Consider the following 26,139-nt stretch of genomic DNA (forward strand, 5'->3'; position numbering starts at 1 on the left):
TGCACACACCAAGATCATGTATGGACCTTCTGATTTCTCTCATGTTGATATTCTTTGGAATCTAGGTGTATTTTTTTTTTCTAAATCCTCTCAAACCTCACCAATTTAAACAGCCATTAAAATATGGTGCTACGTAACATTGCTATTCATAATATTACTAAGGAGTATTTGCATATGCGTATTACAATCAGTCTTAATCCCTTTTATTTTAGCAGTGCTATACAAAAACATATTTTGTAAAAATAGCTTGATATAGTGATAATATAATTACATTCCACTCAGTGGAATGTAAATATAGGTGGATTAACCCAGTGGCATGCAGATGATTGCAACAGAAATTATCCATGAGGATACGGGACAATATCCTTGACAGAAAATACCAGTTTCACTGTATGATGAGTAAACTATTTTTACTCCAGTGTATTTAGTTTTTTTCATTATTTGTAATGTGACTACCATTCTGATGTTTTTCATTGGTCTACTGCTACACTACATAGGCACTTTCACCTTGCTGCAAGTGTTCCTGAAATACAGTGTTTTACTGTATTTTAATCATTCCTAGGACTGTCATGTGTCAGTACCAATGGCAGTGCACAAGCAGCAAGAACGAGTTTAAGAAAAGGTGAAACCGTGAAACGGAAAAACCATCACACTCAGCGCTGATAGCAAATAAGTTATTGCAGCAGTGCACATAAGGGAGTTTCATGTGTCACTCTATTTTCTGAAGACTGGGGACAAAAAAAACCACAGGCATAAGGAGCATGATTGGGCCCTGAACTGCCTAATTTAGATGCTATTTTCTTTGACACTTGTATCAGTCAAGAGCAAGATGCTTCAGCGAAGAGCCTAAATATAAGCTGCTGAGAAGTGTAGTAGTCTGCAGCAAAAAGTTACACTTCTCTGAATTTGAAGGGGTTTTTTTCCAAGAAAGTTTTTATCCACTTACTGGGTCTGTGTTGCTGTATGGGTTGGATGGCCAGGATCTGGCTCTCAACCATAGTTTTTGCCTCTGTATTGTACCTCAGTGTTTAGTAAGAATAGGACTGCATGGACTCTTACTGACTGTTATTGGTGCTCCTTTGAACAAGATGGCTTTTGTGTTTGACAGTATGTATTGTTTTATCCCTTTACCTATTAGTTATTTTGTAATTCTTGTTTGTATAAAAAATAATTAAATATATTATGCACTAAAAGGGGTGATTGCAAAGGTAAGCAAGCACTCCAAATTTATGAAATGCTATGAAATGCCAGGATTAAGATTGCAACTGAAGTCCTCATTTGTTGCCTTTGTATAGGTGTGTCTTAGCTAATTATCTGAATTATGAGAACGCTTTTTTTCTCTAGAACACCATCTCAATGATTTACATGTATCCTCTCACCAGTGTAGATGTAGGACTGCATACTTTCTCGATGGTGTTTATATTGTTGCATACAACCTGTTTTGCAAAATGTTACGGTAGTACCCCATATTGCTACAGTTAGTGTATGTTTTCATTATATAGCTAATGTATGATACAAGCACAGCTTGCATTCATGAACTATTCAACTTTGGGTTTAATGGCAAGTTTATTTTAAAGAACATTGATCAAAATGTAATTGAAACACCTATATAAAATAAACCTTTTACAGAATTTATTCTTAGAAGCATTTGCAAATAATTATCCTGCTCTTCCCCAAGATAAAAATCTGTATTTGAGCAAATTATAAATTGAAGCCAAAAAGTTAAAAATGATTGCCTAAAATCCCTAAATCCACCTTGCGGAAACATGATTAGGAGTGGTCAAAATTACAAAAAGCCTGAGTACTCAGAACTCCAAAATTAGATTAGTTGAATGTTCTTAATCTCTGTAAATGAAACTCCACATTTTTTGTGCATCATGTAGACACATAGTTTAGACAAATAATACAAGACATTTTGAGAATTTAAACTAATATTTGCATTTTTACAGAAAGATAAGGAAGACCAGTGGCTAGAGAAAAAAGTGCAGGGTAGTAAAGACCACATCATCTTAGAGCATCTTCAATGGACCATGGGTTACGAAGTACAAATTACAGCTGCCAACAGACTGGGTTATTCTGAACCAACATTGTATGAATTCAGCATGCCACCAAAGCCCAACATTATTACAGGTAAGTTAATTTTAGAATGATTTCTCTCTATGAATTGTTTGCTACTCATAGCACACTAATGTGTATAGCTGAACATAGACAAATGAAATCTTCTTTAACTGACAAAGCCCAAGACCCCATACTCTATTATCAGCAAAAATTCGATTCAAAACCCTTAAATGGGACCCCATTTCCTACTTTTCTCTTAGTAATAAAGTCATTTGTAAGTACAGAACAAACATTGAATCTTCAACCCAGATGACAACAGTTAACAATACAGTATTTAAGATACACCTGCTATACATTTTTAAGTTGCCTTGTACTGCCTATTTGTCTGTTGTAAGCTGCTTTGTTGTTAGAATTCTTGATTTCAGTCCAACTCAAAATATCTCTACATGTGCTTCAAGATAAACATGTAATAAAGGTATTTATTTTAGTGTCTGCTGAGGTTAAGACTTCAAATAGTCTTGTTTAGATACTGTCTTACTGATTCACCCTAACGTGGTGAGCATACACCCTTCTATTAGTCGTATTTACAAGCTTTGAAATCTATAGAAATGTTGTTCATATTTTTAAGTGTGTAAATAGGAAAGTTTGGATTTTTTTTAAGGAAAACTGCATAGTATTTAAGAGTGAGTGTGTTTCAATAACTAATTTATCAAGTTGTAATGCTTCCCAAAGTAAAGTTATATTTTGATGCAACAGTGCAAAATTATTTCATTCAGAATAAACCTAAAATATGATGGTAATTTCTGGTATATTATGGGTAATTTTAAATTTTATAAAGCAAATGTTATGAGGAAGAGATTTCAAACTTTTTATCTAAATTATGAGCTGATATCTTTAATAGTAAATTCCAGATTAGATCAGTTTCATCATTACCATTTTAAAATCAGGTGCTGAATCCTCTAACATAGTATTTTCTGTATGCCATATGTTAAACTATTAGAGTATTAGAATCAAATTAAAATCTTGCCAAATAAATATAATGGCCAATATATTAAAATGTTTACCATATCAATACCTGTGTTTCAATATGAGCATCTGACTAGCATTGATCTTAGTAAAGTGGCAATGAGTTTGAATGAGTCATAGACTACTGTGTCATCGGAAAAGTTTGAAATAACGGACAAATTTTTTTTCTGTCTATTGCAAGTTTTCTTCAAGTATATTTTCAGGGAAGTTATCTCAACATATCTCAACAAGGAAGTTATTTCTGCAACATTTTTTTAATATTCCATAGCAATTTGTTGATATCAGAAGCATTGTTACTTGCATTTATAGAAAGGAATAGGCATTTATAATTCATTAATAGGTTCAAATCCAGTTCTAGTACAAATATTTGGTTTATGCACTTGAATTGCAGTAGTGAGAGTTGATTCGCATTTGATTGAAATTCAGGGCCTCAATAGGCCCTGTGTACTTCTTTTTAAATAGGTAGTGCCTTGTGATTGCCATAATTCAGAAATAAATTTTCACTACATGATTGAAAAAGAAAAGCGAAAAAGAAATGTAGGAAAGCTTATTGTCCCAAGGAAATAAAAATATTTATCAAGTAGAAAAATAAATAAAACCTTATTTAGGTAAATTGAAGGCATAAGCCATTTTTCAATTTTGTGTATTTGAAACAGAAATCTTATTTGTTTTACAATGCTATCTAACTCTAACTTGTTATAGTTATTTAAAGTATTCCATATTATTGCCACAGCTGCCATAACTGAGAGAAATATGGTATGCCTGCATAGATGCTAACATAGATGGTCTCTAGACATTCAAGTAAAAAGCAGCTTAGTTAATTTAGTTTCAGAAGATAGATAGAACATTTTTCTCTGAACACAGTTTTATAGGTACTTAGGGGCTTTTTCCTTTCAGTGCTCTCCTGTAACCTCTAAGTAGTTGTAAGAAGTCTGTTACACTATTTAACATCAGGTCTTCTTTATATGAATCATTATTGCAATTATGATTGTGGAACTAATTAGTTTCCTTGACAACTCTTTTTGCAAAGTCTGAAAAAAGTGTGAAATTCCCATCATAAGGAAAATCTGTAGGCAATTTTTAAAAGTATGTCAAAAGACACTTACAATCAGTGGAACATTAATGTTCATATTCATAAGTCAGTATGGTTATCTTGTTTTGAAATGGCATAATATTATTATTGCAATATAATATATATAACATTATTGCAAAAACATTAACCTACTCTTTTAAAACTTGATAGATAATGTATATAAAATGCTTAAATTTGAGCAGAATAATTATTTCTGATATCAGTTAGTCAACTTGGATGATGCACCATTTGTCTGCTTTGAGGCTTAGGTATTTGCAGCTAGGCATCTACAGCTAAGTCTAAAGAAGGACGTAGGCAACAAGAATGAAATTAGGCAGACTTTTGAATGAAATCTGCATCGCCTATCCTGTGTTCACTTAGCTGCTTCTGATGACTGAGATTCCCTTCCTGATTATTCATGTAATTATTAGAAAAGTTTCTAAGACTCCTGAAGATTTTCATCTGTATGTGCCCAGATCTACGGCACTTCAGCTGAACTGAGTGTTTCTGTCTTGCTCTAAATGTAATTAAAAACCAAGATATCTGTAGAGCCTATGTATGCAATCTCATGGATATTACTTGTCCCAAGAGAATTTTGGGATCCCCTAAGTATCATGATGGTTAACTATACCTAACATACTATTCTGGTGATAATGTGTGCAAGCTAATACAATTAATTAGAGAACTGGAGAGAGATGGAGGCAAGGATACATTTGTTGTCCTTCGATGGGTGCTTACCAAGGAAATGGGAGTTGTCACAAGAAATAAAACTTTGGTTCCGATTCCTGCAGAAGGAACTTGCTTATGCTTTCAAGAGCCATTGAATATAAGGCAAAAGTATGAATAGACTTCCTATCTGAATAGTTCTTGTGTCCTTTGAAGCATTTTCCTTAGATTTCAGATAGTTTCAGATCTGTTTGAAATTAGATTTTACCCGATTACAACCAAGCCTCAAGGTCAGGGTATCATATAAAAGCATGCTTGCACAACCAAGGCCTCTGCTGTCATTACCATTAGCCTTTCTTGCCTCAAGAGCACATTGCTGTCTCATGTTCAACTTGGTGTCCACCAGGACCCCCAGGGCCTTTTCTGCAAAGCTGCTTTCCAGCTGGATGATCCCCAGCCATATTCTGGTGAGTAGGGTTGTTCCTCCCCAGAGGCAGGACTTTGCACTTCCCCTTGTTGAACTTCATGAGGTTCCCGTCAGCCCATTTCTCCAGCCTGTTGAGGTCCCTCTGGATGGCAGCACAACCATCTGGTGTATCAGTCAGTCCTCTGAGATTTGTGTCATCAGCAAAGTTGCTGAAGGTACACTCTGCCCTATCATCCAAATCATTGATGATGTTGAACAGGATTGGACCCAGTATTGACCCCGGGGTACACCGCTAGTCACTGGCCTCCAGCTAGACTTCATGCCATTGATCAGCACCCTCTGGGCCCAGCCATTCAGCCAGTTTTAAATTGCACCTCACTGTCTGCTTATCCAGCCCATATATCAACAACTTCTCTATGAGGATTTTATGGAAGACAGTGTCGAAAGCCTTACTGAAGTCAATTTAGACAATATCCACAGCTCTCCCCTCATCTACCAAGCCAATGCTTTCATCGTAGAAGGTTACCAGGTTGGTCAAGGATGACTTTGCCTTTGTGAATCCGTGCTGACTACTGATGTAGTAGTGCTTCACGTGCTTGGAAACAGTTTCCAGGATTAGTTGCTCCATCACCTTCCCAGGGACTGAGGTGAGGCTGACTGGCTTGTAGATCTCTGAGCCCTCCTCCTGCCCCTTCTAAAGACAGAAGTGACATTTTCTTCCTCCCATCCTCAGGCACCTCTCCCAATCTCTATGACCATTCAAAGTTTATTGAGAATGGCCTTGCAATGACAGCTCCCTCAGCACTCGTGGGTGCATCCCATCAGAGCCTTATATATGTCCGGTTGTCTTAAGTATTCCCTGACTTGATCCTTGCTCCAGAATTTCCTCATGTCTGCAGGTCCTTACATTTCCAAAGGCAGTGATATCTCTGTTATGTTTATTTTCTACATTTCTATTTACAGCTCTTCTTTCCATAAAACCAAGCCAAATTTCTTCCTTCCTCACTTTCACTTCAGTATCAACAGCAGCATTCTTCAAGACAGGTTGGGTTTCAGTTATATTTGTGGTATTTTTTGTCTCAGTACACAATCAGTAACCCATGTGCTTTTGCAGCTGTAACCTGTCTGGTTTTTTAACTTTAGTCAACAATTCTGTACGTAATGAACAAGGAAAAGACTGTAGATAATCCCTCTTGAGCATTTTGCAGAACTGCTGGTAACCAAAATTAGTCATTAGTGATCATATGTAGCTCAGTGGAAAAGAAGCCCTTTCCAGGTACAATGTGTTATTTCAGAACAGGGCCACATTCTGAGGCAGAGTTAGCTATGGGATAATGTCAGCAGCTGGCTTCTAGTACTTACTCTTAGTTCTAGGAAAAGTTATGTTGCATCATTAAAAGTTAAATTAGGAGAATTGTGGGGATTTGTAGTCATCTTCTTCTTTTGAAGTCTCTTTCCGTAGAAAAAGCTAGAAAGGCTGCCAGTAGCTACTTGAGGCAGGACTTGTGGCTTTTTAATTGCCTGTTTAAATCTCCAGAAAAATACCGTAGAATTATATTATGTACTGATTCTTCAAGAATAACGTTTTGGCCCGATTTTCCACCTACGACTTGTGACCACACTGCCTACCCATGTATGTGTGTATGTATACCTGCACAAACACCCATCAATTTGTGTCTTCTGATAACTTTTGAATGCGGTTGACAATTTCACTAAATTTGCCAGAGAAGAGGCTTCAAAAATAATACCTTCCTGTAAACTTTTAAAAAATAGGTATCTGAGGATAGAAGTAAAATTCTTTGTAGCTCAGTAAGGAAAATATTGTATTAGAAATTTACACACTTTTAACAATCAGAATAATTTGGGAAAGAATAGTTGTAACTTTCTGACCCTTGATCCTTGCACCAGCTTGGATAGCAACAATAAATTTAAACCAAGAAAAAAAAAGAAAAGCACAGAAGGAGTTTGAAGATATTTCCAAAGGCAAAATTTCCATTCCATGGATCAAAAAATTTAAAACCATAATGGGTACCTCTTTTGCACAGCTTTGTGCATTACAAGATTCCTTAGTCTATCTCTACAGCTTTCACTAGTTAGGTTTTTAGTTAAATCTAAAATGAAGAACAAAATGCAGTAGTCAAAAAGGAAAGCCTTGAGGATGTTAATCTCCTTGCAGCTCTGATCATACTCCCAAGGAAGGGAAGAGCTGCAGCATTACCCTTGCAAAGTTACGTGCATAATTTTCTCATAGGCTGAATGATATTATTATTCCAAAATCAGAACTCAAAGACTTGTCTGACTTTTAGTTCAGCTAAAAGTGTAAAGCAATGTCTTCAGCATGTATTGCTGTATTGGAAGTAGAATTCTTTTTTAATTATTTTCTGAAGTTCTGAAGAGGGTAGAGAGAAGAGATTAAATGTGTCTTTGAGATCTCATGCTTTGAGAACAGGAGTTGGTAGGGATCACACCAATCAGATAAATTAATATCCAAAACACCAGAAAAATGATAACCCCCACAAAACTTATTTGCTTTTGTTTTGCAAACTAGTACTAAAATTTGCTGAGTAAGAGCCATTTCTTATCAAATCCTGAAGACGAACATTGTTGTAAGTGATAGGGCATATTCTTGCTGTAAAAACAGCTGTTTGCTCCATTCCCTGCAAAGACTAACGGGTTTTACATGAAAACGGATAGAAATCGCTTATTAAATTGATAGAATTTATTTGATATGAATCAGAAAGAGAGACAAGAAGTCTTCCACTATGAGTACCATCGGAGATGTTCATAGGCAAAAAAACCCCAGACTTTTAAAATAAAATGTAATTCTTACAGTACAGCTATCACAGAAATTAACTACCACTAAATACTAGCAAAGCAGTACAATTCTAGAAAAAACAATTATAGCCAAAGAACTACTCTGTATCCACAGAACTTCTGCTTCAAAAGGAATTGAATTACTTTTTTTTTTTACCTTGTGAATGTAAGTTGGCTTATGTTTTTGAATGCTATGAGAAAAAAAGAAATTAATCATAGATGTTGAATGTTGAAGTGCTAGGCCACACTTTGCAAGTATGGTACTCTTATTAGCCTAGAATATTTGTTATAATTAATTGCTAGCATTATGTTGCTTTATAATTAAAAAAACCCTAAGTGCCAATTAAAATATTAAATTGTTAGATATATTACCTAAAAATATTTAAAAGCTGTGTTATTAAAATAACTGTGGAAGTTTAATGTGTCAAAGATTTTTTTGCTATGAATATACGGACCAAACTATTGAAGTCTTAATGAAAAGAACTGGTTGTGGATTTTGAACAGCTTAAACAGTCATAATTTCCTAAAACATCACAGTAGAAATATGTGTGAGGATGGGGTAAAGTCCATAATAGCTCTTAGTTTATTTATATTGCTGTCTTTTCTACTTGATAGTTACCTACACTCAGATGTATATTTATGCAAGAACAGAGACATTTGTGTTATAAGAGGATAATGCATTGGTTAAACATTATGTATCCATGTCCCGAAGGCAGGTTTCCCACAAGAACATATTCACAAAACAGCAGCTCTGTGAGTTAAGCTAAATTTGAGGTGCGTTGCAAAAAAACCTAAAAGATTAAAATCCTAAAACCTAAAAAATCCTTCATTTTTGGGTAGTGCTTAAGTTCTGCATGTCTGGATCATATATTTGTGGAAAGAGAAAATGATTTATCCACCACTTGCCTTTCTCTTCAGACTGTGAGCTCCCTAGAGTAAGAGACATACCCCAATATATTTGTGCTAAGATATCACAAATCATCCTCTGCACTGATTCTAACCTTAAATAAATTCTTTTAAAGCTTAAATAATTATACTAAGGGACTGATATAATACAGTTTAAATTAAAAAGGGGGGGGCTTAACAGTTTTGATCTACTTCCGTTACAATTTCTTAAAATTCACTTTTTAAAGTATGTAAATGAAGATGTAACTAAGATTATAGTTCACACTACACAAAATTTTCTACATTTCAATTTGTTTTGAAGTCTCTTTTGAAACAGTAGCCTAGCACTGATATTAGTCACTATCCATATAATTACTGTGTCACTGTAGCTGAGAAAAAATATATTAATATCCAGTCAAGGAGATTAAGATGTTTAAACATACACTATAATGCATAAACTTGACTGTATTATCTGCCAAAAAATTAACTTTCAACATAAATATTAGTAGAAAATATATATGCAAACTTCATGTATTGCACTGGATTGTATCCAGACATACTGTGCAGACTTGAATGTCTAAGAAATTGCATGTTTTGAAAAGCAACTTTGTTGTGTTACCACCCTAGTATTAAAGTCAATATCTAATTATGCAGCTGCCTGTGCTAATTGCACTAGCCATTCATATTTCAAGTGGACTTATGTCTGTATTATTGATGCTAGTTTTGACAGTGGTCCATTCTGGACTCCTACAATAATTCAGGAACAAGATAAATTTATTGGCAAGAAGAAACAGCTAAACAAGTTTCTCTCTTCTTTATTCCTATGCATGATCGGAACCTTCTTTTTATGTAATTATTTACTTTTTTTACATTTTCTTCTTTCAGTATATGGGCTGGTGTTTGTTGTTGCTTCAAATATTCACTATTTCTGATAGGTGTTGCATTGTAGTTTCCTGAGCTTCAAGTACCTCCAGCATGAAAGACACATGAAAGATTGTATTTAGGTTGGGCTTGGCTGAATATTTTTTAATCTTGAGGGGAAACGAGAGTTGGTCACATGCTTCAGGTTAAGTGCTTAAATAAATTGTTTTAAAGTTAGACCAAAGAGTTTACCACTTTGGCTGCTGTGGAGAACCACATGTTGCTGCTATTAAGGTACACCTTTTCTACGGTTCAAGTACTTTATTATCCAGATTTGTCCAGAGCACTTCAATGGTTACAATTTAATCCACATTTTAATCTTAATTTGATGTTTCTATTAGAGTAATATCTTTCAAATGTTTGTCTTTGGCACAATGTAAATATTAAATTAATTATTTTTTCTCTTTTTTGTTTCCCACTGTCACTTTTTTCCTTTTGATACTTTATTTTTCATGTTTTATCAACTTTTTCACTTTTTTGTCAAATTTCCTTCTTTTTCGCACTCTTGATTTTCTGTAACAATTCTTATCCACACAGATATATGCTGTGAAGCTACTAGACATGAAAATGGAGGCCAGTCCCTGCAGCTGAATGCTGCTGGTTTCTCTTTCATTGTAGTCATAAGTTTCTGGTGCATGTTTTGATGCTGTTGATAAGGCAAGCAATATGTTTTCTTCCTTTCCCTCTTAATTTTATATTTACAGGAAAATAAACACAGACCTGTATAAAAAATTGTACTTTTCTATAGCTCTTCTAAAGTTTCCATTCCTAGTTAAGATCCTAAATAGTGTAATTACTTCAGTCTGTGCATGCAAAATTCTTCATCCGGCTTTTTGGAAACCTTTTAAGTTCTGTGACAAATTCAACAGATGATGCTTGGCTCTTCTGTCTGATAGAAGTTGGAGAATGTGACTTACTGAATTTGATTAATGTGATTTGATTCTATTTTCTCAACTATATTTTGTTTATAAGAAATCTATGCATAGACCTTACCATTGTGAGTCACGTGGCTTTCCAGGTACACCATTAATTGGTCTTTCATGAGAGCATTTGATTCTGTATTAATCCTTTTCACAGAGCTGTGTTTATACTAGCTCCTTCCATGATGTACTTAAAACTTTATGCTTAATATAGACATATTTTGTACTTTCTAGTGGATTTTAACAGACATGTCTTCCCTAATTTACAATCTATGAATTGCTTTAGTTCATAGTATTTAATTTCATATGCTTTTTCTGTGCCTCTCTGCAGCCATGCCTCAGCACATAAAATAGGTCCCTGTGCACCAAACTCACTTCTTGTGACTGTAAGAGTGCCACATTCCATTTAGTGACACTTGTTGGACTTGAATATCCAGGCAGCTCAATTTTGACCTTTAATAAAGAATGGGAAAAGTAGTTTTCCCTATTTTACATGTTAAAAGAATGGCTTACAATTTCTGCAACTAGAACAATGTATACAAAACCTCAGAAAAAAGTTCATTTAGTAAAAGTCCACATAGACATTTTACTACATATATTTGATTTTAGAATTTATGTAGTTGACTAAGTTTATAGTTCATTCACTGTTGCATACAGAATGACCCAAGAAATCAATGTGTTTTAGAGCTAAGGCAGATTTAAATATTTATTTTAAGACACTTACCTTCAAATTGTTACTAAACATAATAATGGTAATAAATTAACTGTATATGTTGATTTTTCCCCTCTTATAGTTAATTTCTTTTGGTTTTAATACCATTATCTTATAACTTTGAAATTATTTGGTCAAATTTTTTTATGTCTCTTCACCACTGTAAGGGATATTCTTATTTCTTAGAAATAGTGATTATGGTAATTTTTGCCAGTTTCAATTTATTCTTGGAAGTCTTTACTTTAAAACATCATTAATAAAACCTCTTCTCATCTAAAACAAATAACAATCATTTTAGAAAACTGGCTTATGTCACAAGTAAGATGTCTTCAGAACGCATGTGTGTAAATCTGAAGACTTAATTTATTGACAGAAATACTTTTAAAACAAATGTACATATTTAGTATAATGAAGTAGCTGGAATTCAAGCAAATGCCATTCTAAACATGTTGGCTTCGTCGTGATCTGTATAAAATCTCTCACTGTGTTAAGTGGGGCCACTATTTCATCCGCGGCCCTTGCCACTATGTTCTATTACTTTAACCTAATGTTGTGCTATTAATTTGAACTGAATTACATTGACATGTACCTGACACAGTATGGTGAAGAAATAGAATTTCTATTCTAATTTTTTAAGAGTCGAAATTTTGGGCTCCCAGTCAGACTCAGTTGGGTGAAAGCCTGTTTTTCCATGCACAAACAATGTGAATATATGCATTGACTTTGTTATTTGGTTTGATAAGTGTTATTCTTATTAAAAAAACCTATTTATTTGTTTAATGCTTAAGTGCTTATTGCACCTACAGACAGTAATTAATGAGGGATGGGGATCATAACATTAAGCTGTCTTTTTTAATGAAACTTTTTTCTTTAACTGTGATACAGAGGATTTGGAACTGCTAGCTACATATAACAGTTATCAAAAACTTTCAGGTGTGAGAACACATATTCAATTGAATAGAACTCAGACAAGTGCTATTGCTTATGCTAATTTTTTTTAGGGGAAGAATCACCTTGGGCAGGAACTTTTGCAAAAGACTATTTTTTTCTAACCATTTATAAATTCCAGATAGTGAAAATGTTTGTTGTTATCATTATTGGCACTTTTTTTCCTGTGGTAATAAAACCAAAAAAACTGCAAGTACATCCCTACCTACAATCAGAGAACTGACATTTGGCAAATATGTAGTTAGTAGATTCTGCTTGTATTCCCAAGGGAAAAAAAAAAACAGCCTGCCCAAGTCTGTCCTCATTAGAAGCCTCTGAAAATCTCAGTTCACAACTGGTCAATAGCAAATTGTTTGATCTCCAGTGAGTGTGCTTCAGTACAAGCACATCACAATCTGCTCCCAGGAGCTCTTTCTCAGTTTGGAGGAGCATAGTGGTGCCCAAACACTGGGGTTCCTTGTTGGACCAGGGGAGCAGCAAATTCTTTTGAGAGGCTGTTGTCTGCAGTCATGTCCCTTCTGCATTCTTTCTCATGTCCCTTCTGCAATCCCATTGTAAGATAGGGACTGGATGTATATAAGGAAACAGAATTTTCTCTTGTGGACACAATAGAGATAGAGTGCTGTTCTGAATAATAAAGAAAACCAAATTGCAGATACAATCACAACTGGTGAGTACCTGCCACTGGATTTAAAAGGTCTTGAGTAAAACTTACATGGTCTCACAGAATAAAACATAAAATGGGGTCTCATTAAGGTTGCACAGACAGTCCACTTCTGGTATTTCCTTATTTTGCAGCATTTTCCTAATTTCCTAAAACTTGAAACCTTAAAGCTGTTCTAATAAACACTTTATTACATATTTTACCTGTCATATACTTGTCTCTGTTCTTACTTTTTAATAAAGCAAGACAGGGGACTACTACAGGTATGTATAAAAGCAGAAAAATGAAAATTTCTAAATAATTTTATGACTCTGGTTAAACATTTGAAGTACTCTTTACCAGTTATAAATTTATTATCTTAGCAAGTCATTCTAACATTGCAGATAGGTATATGAGAAGACAAGATAGGAATTAGGGCACAGAGAGTGATCAACTGTGAACTCTCCAAACAATTTGTGAAAGAGCTACTGAAAAGCCTTGAGAAATTTTAGAAGCTAAATATACATTAAAAATGACAAGTTAGCTTTTATCCTCAGTGTCACAATGCCAGTGCGATAAAGAGACAAATTTGGATCACTTATCTTTTTTCCAACTGATAGTAGCTTCAGCTGGAAGCTACATAAGTTTCCCCTGTTAAATGAGAGAAATTTTAGGTCTGCTCCAATTTATATTCTTCTGCGTTACACATTTTGAGGTTATCAGGTAGTTTGAATATGATCCTTTTCTTTTGGCCGTACCTTTCCCATCAAAGTCTGAAGAGGATGAGTTAAGCCAATATTATAGGGATTCTATGACAGCAGAGCCAGGCAGTTCTGGGCAGTGTCCCAAACCTTCTGTAATGAGAAAGAAAAAGAGGAGGAGAATAATGTCCTTGAGTTGTCATGTATCTCCTGAGACGAACAACTAATACAGTTTTGTTTGTATTCCTCTTTAAAAAAGTTTCATAATTCTATCTTTAAAAACAATGAGAACAAGATTATTTTACAATATTTTGTACAATCTGTAGGAAGATACAGAAGATTTTAAAATCTTGTCTTCCTACAGACGAGAATGAGGAAAAAGTGAAAAGAGACATCTGCAAATTAAATTATAATTGGTAGGTATAGACTGAGCAGCTTTAAAATTGTAGTTTAAACTGTATTAAAATGATAAATATGTCTTCACAAATTGAATTTAATATTCTGCTGTCATTAGTACTTAAATGTTAGATAAGTAAATTTGTTCCTTTAAATGTAGTAATTGTAAAAGGGATTTTAGGTCTTATGATTGACAGTGCAAAATGTTACCATTTTTTCAACATTGTCACATATTTTGAAATGCTAATATTTAACTGTCTGTAAGACTGAAGTCCTAAAATATTCTACGCTGAACTTATGCCTTAAATCCAAATTGATGGCACAGAAACTTAAAAAGGGTAATGATTATTCTGTGATATAGCAATATGTCTCTAAGGAACACTATTTTTAAAATATTTTGATTTACAACCTTTTGAGTCTAAGGCTGGCTTCCTTCCTAATCAGATTTTACTTCTTGTTTTTTTTGTTTCCAGAGTTTTGACAAGTTCCTAACATTTACCAATTATTCATGAATCAAAATATTTACATGATACAACTTCAAATGTGATCCTTCATGTATTACAGTAGGGTTATTAGAATGTAAATTGCTGTCTATCTAAATAGGAAAAATATTGCCCGGAAAAATATTGCCCAGAAAAAGACACATATACTGCATACATTGGAAATAAAATATATCCATCTATGGGGTTTTATGAGGTGTACAAAACATACTATTACCAAGCAACAAAATAACATTCCATTTAATTTTGTGATGGAAGTATAAGGCCACGCACTGATGTAAAAAAAAAATAAAATGTGCATATGAAAAATAGATATTTAAAAGATAAACAGATACAGTGGTTTAATTAAATAAGTAACCGTATGACCAACGCTCAGTTAGATTCCTGGGCCTTACCATGTATTATCTTTCCAGCATGCAAACTTTATTCACTAAATTTAATAGCTCCAGCCACATGTGTATGCAAATGTAAAGTTAACTAATTAAGCCTAACAAAACAATTTTATTTTTTTAAAAGAGGTAATGGAGACTCGTATACAATTTGTGATTGTGCTAATAGTCTCCAATCTTCTACCCATTGTTCAGTATGTTGATGATTTCTAATTGCTCATTTTTTCAGGATTTTTAGGAGAAAAGGAAAAAACCTCTTACTTTTAGGAAGCAGTTCAAACAATACCAAGACAGATGTAGTTTCTGAGGTCTATAATTATATCACTGAAATCTTTGCTACATCTAGAGCTTATCTGAGCTTATGACATTGTATTTCATCCATCTCATTTCTCCAGGCATATAAGGAATCTTCAGTTTTCCTTTGGTACACATTTATCAGGCTTAATGTATAAGTGATGGAAACTCACAGGGAAAATCCTATTCCTTGTAATGCCAATGACAATATCTTCATAAAGCCAATGGTGTCAAATATTAAGTGTAGAGAATCTACCAACTTTGCCTGTTTAGAAACAGTAGCTGTATGGAAGCAGTATGCTTCAGAGCTATATTAAGTTTAGATGTTTTACAAGAACTGGATCAAGGAACTGAGGTAGGAATATCCATTTTTGTTCATTTTTATATGGTCTAAAGTCCTGAGAAACTGTAGTAGTAATTCTTGCCACCGTAGTCCCATTATGTTGTGTGATATTCTTAAATAGTTCTGAATACTTATTTTACGTTTAACATTTCTGTAGAGACAATTTCTAGTGAATACGTTATTTTCTTATCATTTTAATTATAATGCACATTAAGTGAGCTGTAATACAAGCAAAGTAAATCTTACTGAGTGTCTATTTCCAACAGAATTACATTTGCAAATATATACAATGTACTAAAAACTACTTCTGTGAAAAATACTTCAAGCACTGCAGTTTCTGTAAGTTTCTGTTTTCAAAAACAATATGACAGGCAAGAAAAAAATCTGGATTTAAAGTAGTTTATTTTACTTTATGAAACAATGGCATATTTTTTTTCATCTTGTTCATGTTTCGCTACCATTTTGCTCCACTGATTTCTTTCATGCATGCAGTAGTTCCTGTCATCTCTCCGCTTTCTCCTGGAGAATGTATGCATAGTGTAAATGTAACGTCCCTCAGCATCTTTCCAAACAAACACAGTGTCAAGAAATGTATGTAATTTTGTGCGTCTTTCATCTGTTGTTCAAAGTTCATTTTAGTTTATGCAACTTCTGTCTTCATTTTTGTAATAAAGAAAACTGACTTAAAGAGTTTCTATCTGTATTTTCTTTATTACCAATAAATGCTGGGTTTTTTGTATTACCTACAATATGTACTTTGTAACTGAAGAGATTTTTTAATGTTGTATAAATATTTTTGTTTCAACAGTGTTTTATCCAATAGTGACTATAAAAACAAACAAACAAACAAACAAAAATTATTAAAATTAGAATTCCCCAATTTTTAGCTTGGTTCATATTAGGTGGCTGCCATGCTACTCCACTAATGGAGCAAGTATGTGAAATGTCTGTATAAATACATAGCCTGAGCACTTGATCCATACTGATTTAATCTGCCTACTTGAAACAGTTGTATCCCAAAAGGCAAGTGTTTTATACTGGGAGAAACTATATGGGTACACCACACTTTTCACACCAAATACAACTCTGCTGACACTTGCAGCTGTACCAGTGTAACTATTTCAAGTAAAAACATGCACCATATACTGGCAGCACTCATAATATTAAACTTCTCTTTTTGTAGCTAATGCTATAACATAATGATACATTTACAATATTATTCCAAGTAATGCTTCTCAGAACTGTTGTGTTTGCATTTACGTATGTATTAAAGAGCTAAAAGAAAATGCTGTCAAACCTGAAATATTTTATCAATTCAAATACAATCCCAACATAGTTGGACTTTTTTTCAGGTCTCCTGACTACAGTACTCTGGTTACAGCTGTCATCCAGTATAAAGATGCAAAAATCTCTCAGGTCTCTGTGGTATGTGCACAGTGTGATTTTGAATTCTTCCAAATAATGCAATTGAAATAATTTAACCTTTTATGTAATAGCAGTACTGAAACCACACATAAGTGTATGTTTTCAATACCCATGTCAATCTTAATTAATCTGCACAGGTTCTTAGAAATTCCTCTGAGAGACATGTTCAGTAAATCTGCTGTCAGTTTGAACGGAGGATCCTGGGACACACAAACTTAGTCATTTCCCCAAGGCCTTCTAAAACCTGGGCACAGAGCTGATGCCACAAACTCTACAAAGCTGCCGTCGTTGCACAGCCTGTCCTCCCTCAGTGCTGGGCTCTCTCTGCCCTCCCCATTAGCTGTTCCTTGTCGAAGGCAAAATGCATTGTTTTCCAACACATGTAAAGTGCTAGGGGTTTACCCCCACTTTCTGCCTCGAAAATACCAGGAAAAGTGTATTGATCAGCTGGCTGAAGTGTGAAGCAGCTTGTTTTGGATGTGTATTTCCTCTCTTGGCCTTGTGTGGCTGCCGCTCCAACAGAAAGAATGAGGACTTCTGCCCAGTTTTCTCTGAGGCTCCCCATAGAAGTAGGCAATGGTAAAAAAATACTTTTTACTATGGTGATTGAGTAAATACATGAAAGAAGAGGCTGTAGCTACCTGATAACCCTTTAGGCAAATTAGATATGCCAGGACACTTTTTCTAGTTAAGACGGTCTTCTTTCCTTTCCCATCTTATCCCTCAGCAGATATGGACAAGACATCCTTGACACTCGAGTTGCTATTTACATTACAACATTTGTTTTATTTAGCTATTTTATTTACGTCTTAAGACACCTTCATATGACAAATGGTCTAAAAGGCCATTAGAGTAAATGAGAACTCAAGTCCTACTTACTCAGTACCCAGAAAGACTCATAATAAAAGAAATTTTCCTGTAAAATTTAGAGGAAAAAAAGTCATTTCAGAAAACTTGTTGGCCAGAGGATCTCTGTCACAATAAAGAAAAGCTCCCTCACTCAGATAAGTATCAGAAAAGCATAACATTTCTGATAGATACCATTTTAGACATGCTCATTTCACTAGCTCACATCTCTTACAACTGATAATCTGGTGGCACCACAGACTCCCTTGACTGTGAATGCCCATCCGTCCTGTGCGTTGTTGTCTGTGGTGTACAGCCTCTTCTTTATGGCTCCTCTTGCTGCTAGTGAAACCATTGCAACTCCACTGTAATCAGGCTCAGATTTCATTAGAGATGGTAGACAATGAAGATATGTCATTTATGGGTAGAAGAAAGTTAGAGGAAGCCTTCTCTTTAGTTAGTTAGTTACATCAGGATCAATAATACTGTCCCCTTATTTTTCAGAGCTGTGTGTCAAGTGTATCTGTCAGAACATATTACTCAGTCATGCAGTACAGAGCACATATCCTCATGTGCTTGTACACTGCCCTTCAGCAGTATCTGTCCTAGCAGAAAGTTATCGGAAAAATCACTGAGGAAGAAAAAGCATTAAAATTAACGTCGATTATAGCCTTGTTAGCATCTTTTTGTATTAAGGAATGGGATAGAAAATAATATTACATACTGTCATGGTGTCTTTTGGATCATACATTTCCCCAGTAAATGTTTGCACACAATCATAATATTTTTTAAAAAGTTGATGCTGCAACTGTATTGATTTTTTAATTTAATTTGAAGGTAAACATGTAGCTGCTGGGCACTTACCTGGCTCAAAAGCCAAGTTTTATTGTTTTAAATTGCTGAAAGCAGCTCATGCAGCTCTGGCTGTGGCAGCCAAATTATTGCAGCTTGTCTGGGTAGTGGTGAGGGATCATTGGTTGTTTGCTCCTTTTTGCCTCCCGTCATTTTTATCTTGGTAAAGCACATGAGTGCATGGTAATGGGATGCTCTTGTACAAAGCTAAGAAATGGTTCCTCTTCTAATTAATATAGTCTTCCAGCATTGTACCATTGTCACTAAAAAAGCTGGGTACGTGCTACCTTCACATGTTACCCAAGACAGAGTTTATTCTGGGTACCTGTAACTTGTGAGATTTGCTGGATGCCACAGTGTCCTTGCATCCTGATCACCCACAGCAAAGGACCTGGAGCACACAACATCTCAATTTAAACCCCTCTTGGATGTTTCCTGTTGGAAATGAAGGAGGAAGATGTTTTTGACAGGCAGTGAGAAAAGTTATGCAAGTCCCACAATTTAGATATATCCATTTTCAATACAAGAAAATGCAAAGCATTAAAAGACAGTGAAATATAAATATCAGACATAATTATTTTTAAAAGACGAATTACTCTTTTTTACCTGCTACCAATTGAGAAATTATTTCCACTTATGTACAAATTTGAATGTACTTCTATCCCCAAAGAGAAAGGAGAAAAAAAAAGGAACCATTTCAAAGCATCTGGAAACAAATGATTAATTTCAATGATTGAAATGAAGAACCATCCTTTGGGTATTTACAATACCCTGCCTCCAGCACACATCTCATAGTATTTGTATAAATTTTTATATCTGGGGTGGACCTATATTATAGATGTATGTTACCTGTCTGGAATTCTAGAACATTTCTGGTAAATCCTTTTGTTGTTGCTGTTGTTTTTCTCATTATGTACTTGTTGTTTGGATGTGTTATCCTCCTTTTTTCCCCCCTCTCCAGATCTTTAGCTTGGCAGTGCTTATTCTAGCAATAGTCTTGGCCTTCCACCCTTATAGTATGAACTTGTAGAAAATCTTTGTACAGCTTGTTTAACTTTTTGGTACTACATAATGATTGTTTGGATGCTCATCAATGGATACTAATTTTTAAGATCTATGTTTTCTATCTTTTCAGAGGTTTTGAATAAGTATATAAATCTTGTAAGCCTTTGATTCTAAGAAAAGTTCCAGATCAGATGTAAAATCAAAGACAACATTCATAGGCAGTGCAGAAATAACCATCATGGTTGGACAGCCTTTATAAGAGTCAATACAACAAGGCAGTTCAAGAAGATGATAAACAAGAGCATGCTTTTTTTATGCCACTATCCAGTGCAGCATTTTCAAATTTGTCCTGTAGCTCATAATTTTCAACTACTTCAGCTCGACAGCAGTTTCTACTTTAGCTTCAGACTGACCTGAAAGAAAGGACAAACATGCATAATAGCCCTGCACACTCATTCGCACCCATTCAAATGTAGCTGCCAGGTGCTACCCTATGAGCATAGGAAAGTGTTTTATATCATGGGGTTTTTTCCTTAAAAATGTAAATAACTGTAAAAGGTTAAGAGCTATGTAGAATCATCTAGCTTTCATCTTTCCTTTAATCCACGCCTGCTAAGGAGGAGGGGAAGGGAAGAAAGGCCCAAAAAGGTGCTAACTTGCTTTTATTTTCAACAAAATGTAGAATCACTGAATGGTTGAGGTTGGAAGGAACCTCTGGAGGTCATCTTGTCCAAACCCCCTGCTCAAGCAGAGTACTTATTATAACACTTGCAATTATTATTTTATTGTACCAGCAATTGAATATATACAATGTGATTCTGTAAGATTGCAGAGAAATTCTGTCACATTGAAGGACGTACATTCATGTAACATCAGTCTGAATACATTAATGTTGCATATTAAATTCCTATCTCTTTGTGCAGAAGCAATAGCTTTAGTTTTCTGTGTACAAAGTGTACCTGTGTAGATGGTGGCTCTCTCTTTAGACATGCTTCCCTTTAGAGTATCTGATATAGACTCCTTAAAGGAATTTGCTCTGAATTTACATTTCAGGGTCCAGAATTTATCTTTCCAGTTAGTTCTCTTCACTGGGAAATTCTGTTTTACTTGCCAAAACTCTTCATTGCTCTTCCCCATTCAAATAATGATTTGTGCAAAAATGTTAAATTATTTTACTAGAAGTTAGAAATACAACTTATTGAATGAGAGAGAACTTGAAAATTGCCAGTACTTTCCATGACATTTATACAAACTTGCTTCAATTTTTTTTTATTGCATTTCTGAAAGTTTTGTAATCTTATTTCCATAAGTATTCATTGATATGCACTTATTTGAAGAAGTGGATGAATGAAGTGACTTTGTTTAAAGTCGGCAATTTCCTTCATTATCATGGCAAGGTGTATTATATTATTCATGGCACATTCTATATAACACAAAGCATATTATTTTAAATTTAGCATATTTTTGACAAATTATAATTAAAACTCATTCAGAACTATGGAAGTTACAGTTTGTTGGGTTTTTTTTCCAAGCAGTATTTTAAAAGGCTCCACTATGATTAGATTACTAAGTCAGGTATACAATAAACCTTTTCACAAAATTGTTAAGAACTGATTCTCTTACATTAACATTGAATTTTTATGATTTAAAATAAATGTGTTTTCAACTAGGAAAAAAGGTATATAATGTATAAATACTTTATTGTTATAGAGCACAAAGTGGAACTAGTATTTTGAGTCCATTTGGTACATAGTGGAACACTAAAAAAGAACACTTAAAATCATTGCTGCTTATAATGTATTTTTTTGTATTGTTTAAGATTTTTCACAGTAAAGCTAATCCCAATTTAATTTAGGGCAAAACTTTTTCATAGCAAAAGTGTTTTTCAAAGTTGGTTGAAAGGCTGTACATAGTATGACATTAACATTTCATCCAGTTCTGTTGATGTCATAAGATATTAAGACAAAATTTCACATTGTTTTGATACCATAGATATATTAAGATATGATTTTTGAAAGCAGTCAGGACAGGCCTACATCTGCTTTAATAGTAATTGGCATTAGTTTTACAACTGACTTTTCCGCGAGCAGATAGACCCGCACAAAGTCCCAGCAATTTAAGAAAGAACAGAAATAAGCCAAAGATGAACTTCTAAAAAATTAATTTTATATATTTTAATTAATATTAAAAATAAACCATAACATAGATATTTTTAAAACACAAGACAGTTCAATTTCTGCCTGTCTTCAGAAGAAGAAAGTACATAAAGAGCCTAAGACAAGCGAGAAGGCTGATGACAGCCGTGCTCCTTGCCCTGCCGCAGGATGTGGCCATGTTCCTGTCACTCTTTGGGGTGTGGGAGATAAAGGAGAGAAATGTTGGAAAAGTATTGGCAGTCGTAAGAAATCAGACTTTCAAATGTTGTGAAACAGAAATCTGTATGAACAAATGGGTTGCAAGTAGGAAAAATAGGACTTGGGACAAGTAGGACAGTAGTAAGGATGGGGAATACTGAACGAAAAGGAAATTATCAATCTTTATGAGTATAGATAGAAAGAGATAGAAAAATATGTAACAGTCAAATACGTAGGTCTCAGATGTCTCACCAATACCAAGAAGATTAAAAATGAAAAACAAAGTCTTCCTCACAACTATGGCAAATGAATATGAATATCATTGTACAAAGGAGCAATGTTGTTGATATAAACAATTCCTTCACTTGCCAGTGAAAATATTGTGTAGGCTTTTCTGTCACTGAATCATTCGAGGTGGGAAGCTTGCCACATCACAGTGTTCCAGTGACACTGGAAATGCTGTTTACGTCAGTGAAAAATGTATCTCCCCATGGTGAAGACTTAACGCTACATTAAAAAAAGAAAAAAAATCCTAAAAATACAATGGCAACAAAACAACCCTCCCTGAATCCCTTTAAAAATATGGATTAAAAGACCCTAATTTTTCTCCTCCACTTTCTGTTTGGTGGTTAAGAAGGTATAGAGAGGAAAACATCGCTGTATAAGGTCGCTAGAACTGGACTCTGTAGAATTTACTGGTATTATATCTGTTGAATCATATGAGCTTTTCAATAAATTGGAATTAAAAGGCTATTTATATCTTCCTGACAATTCAGACTGGGAAACACAAATGATTGAAGTTTACAAAGGAAGTAATCAAATAGATGGCTGGATGTATGGATAAAGTAAGTTTTGGAAGATGTATCAGAAATTATACTAATATTTAACAAGGAACGTTGATGTTAAAAAAAAGAAAGATGATTAATTCATGTGAAATGTCAACTTCCAACATTGCTGACGGGGCAATGCATAAATGATACATCATTTCATTGCTATGCCATTATTTTTGTTATTTATATAGTGGTTTTTAAGTCTTTCTGAAGAAAAGAAAATAACTTTGAAGTAATATCTGTCTGTTTATCTGCCTATCCATCCATGTAAATATATACATTGAATTCTGCCTTATTGCATAATAGCATTCTGAAAAACAGTTCTATAATAAAACAACCCATACAATAGACAATGAAATCAATTGCATAAGAAGTAAAATGTTCCCCTTCTTTTGAAAAAAAGGTTTTACTTTTCCATTTAAGAGTTCTATCACATAGACTAACAAAGCAGATATTTCTGTTAGTATGTATTGATTTAGAAGTCCTCAAGAAAATAATTTTCAAATTATATTTGAAAAGGTGAATAGATATTTTCTTAAAAATTAGTTAAGCAGATATATGAAAGCTTAAATTATATTCTTAATGTGAAAACAGTCCACAATATATCAGGGAGGTGGAAGAGAAAGAAGAGGAAGATGATAGTAGTAGCCCCATTAAAACATTTATGTTATATTAAATTATATTATGTTTTGGTGTCTGTTACAACAGTATTCAAGTAATCTCCTGTCAGAAAAATCTTGCTCTTATTTTGGCAACAGGCGTAGATACAGCTGCAAATGGAAATGTACCACTGCACTGCTGACCCATGCATCACTCCAAGGCATGGTAACACTAAGTAAACAATGCTGATGTGCAACACCAACATGCAAAAATCTCAGTTCCACTGCCCTGTGGAGTTTACTCAGGACATAGCATCACACAAGGCAATTGTCACTAGCCACTTTCTGAGCTAGGCTGACATCTTGAATTAGCTACGTGCATGAACCATTACTGAGGTGGCTTTTTTTTTTTCCCTAGTTTATTGATCAGATACAAGTCCTCTCCTTTATAAGGGTCATCTGAGTTCAGAAACACCGTAGTTGTTGTTCTTCTGAGAATCACACTATTAAAAATGGTCTGTAGCATTACTGTCTGTTATGGAAATGTCACCTGAGTTAAAACATTAAAATATTTTTTCTGAGATTTGTAATGAAGTTAAATTAGCTAAGCATCAGCTTTCATAATACAAATACAGACAGCAAGATCAGGTGTGGAATATGTTTATTTTGAAGTGTATGAATGTATTTTCAAGGTACAAGACTATATAAAATGAAGTCCTAACCCTATAATCATTTAATAATATGCATAGCTTTCCTCATAAAAAAATATTTAAGACTTAAGTGTGTGCAACTGTTTGCAGATTAAATAGCTTGAATTAAATTCTTTGAAGACTTTTTCATTCTACTTTAATTCAAAAAAGGACCTTTACAAGAATATATACTGTTTTGGTACTCTCTTAAACCTTTCAGTAATTTTTCTTAGCACCACTGCTAATTAATTATACTTGAAATGTGGAAAATGACAACTTATATCAACTATTGTTATGCTGAACATTTAAAATGTTTTTCTTAGGCTGCATACTGATACTCTCAGTCTTGGAATGTTAAGATATGATGCTATTTGTTATTAAATAATGTCATTTATGCTCTGTGACCATATTGGAATTTTGGCAATGGGAAAATATTATATAGAAAAGATGTTCTTTTTTATTTTTTAATCAGGTTGTATACATGCTTAATCTTCAGGACTGTCTATTTCCATTAATTTTCAAATGGTTCATTTTTAAACATCCTTTAGCCTCCTGGCCTACAGCTTAAAAGCTTTAGAAAATGCTATCCTTTGGGATGAATTTTATTAATAAATTTTAATTTTGTTTCCTTCAAGACACTCTTTTTAATGGTCTTGGACTTGGTGCTGTTATTGGCCTGGGAGTGGCAGCCCTTTTGTTAATCCTGGTTGTGACTGATGTTAGCTGCTTCTTTGTACGACAATGTGGATTGCTAATGTGCATCACCAGGAGGATCTGTGGGAAAAAGAGTGGTTCAAGTGGAAAAAGTAAAGAACTGGAAGAAGGAAAGGCAGCTTACTTGTGAGTATTAATCACATATTTTGGAAACTTCATTAAAAGAAAAAGTTGGCTCTGTCCAACTTATGTTAACTTTATGGCCATTTTGTGGTGTGGCAAAAAGAACTAATAAAATGTTTCTAGTACTTGGAAAAGTGTTCCTCTGAAATGTATAGTATTGTTTGTGGTCAAATGTTGCCTTAAAAGAAAAATGGACACAAAAAAGGCATTTACCATACCTAACTTTAAGATGGCCTCTTTGTGCAGCATGACACAAAGGAAATCAATTGTAGTTCAGTAATAAGTTATAGGCACATCCTTGATCCATGAGGAACAGGTAACAGATCATTGTAACTCCATTTCTACAAATCCATCTTTGAGCTGCTAATACCCAAAAACTCAGCATATGGTTGTGGCACTGCCAGTAAATCTGGGAGTGGAGGATATAGTATTATAGGAAATCCGTTAAAGTTTTTCTTCTCAGATGGCACTTGATGGAAAATCTTGTTTCTTGCCCATAGACTTTAGCAATAAAAAGTATTGTTGATTTTTAAAACTAGCAGTGCTGAGTTGGATGTGGGTGAAATGCTGGTGAGCGTGATTGTTCTTCATAGCAACAGTCAATGATTGCTAAACATAACTGGGGAATAAACAATCCTGATTCTCACAAATACCCTTGTGTAGTGGCTACTTCATCAGACAAATGCAGATGAACTGTTGATTTATGTGCAAATGTGTTCCCTTAAATGATAAGAGTGGATAGTGAGATCTCTGGCAAAACAGTTCAAGTACTGTTTGCATAAAATAATAGTACTTTAAAGACCCAACGTTTAGAGGGTTTTCAAAAGGTAAGCTGGAGAGAGGATTACTTATGGTCCCTCATTTTAGGCAGTTCCATTTTTTTACTAAAAAATTGCTTACTTTCCTCATGTTCATCTGACAGACTTCTTATGCATACACTGTAATATTTGTGAGAATGCTGTCTTTGTGTGATTTAAATAACCTTTA

General features: G+C 34.3%; 1 protein-coding gene across 1 annotated transcript in view; it reads left to right on the forward strand.

Moving 5' to 3' along the window:
- NCAM2 (neural cell adhesion molecule 2) overlaps positions 1 to 26,139 on the forward strand; it is a 339,691-nt gene that overhangs the window by 304,555 nt on the left and 8,997 nt on the right. The window contains exons 16-17 of the mRNA XM_072852963.1: positions 1,950 to 2,130; positions 24,951 to 25,155. Coding sequence (XP_072709064.1) covers positions 1,950 to 2,130; positions 24,951 to 25,155 — 386 coding nt within the window. The remainder of the gene's footprint in view (positions 1 to 1,949; positions 2,131 to 24,950; positions 25,156 to 26,139) is intronic.

The sequence above is a fragment of the Ciconia boyciana genome, chromosome 1 (genome assembly GCF_034638445.1).
Source record: "Ciconia boyciana chromosome 1, ASM3463844v1, whole genome shotgun sequence".
Taxonomy (NCBI): Eukaryota; Metazoa; Chordata; class Aves; order Ciconiiformes; family Ciconiidae; genus Ciconia; species Ciconia boyciana.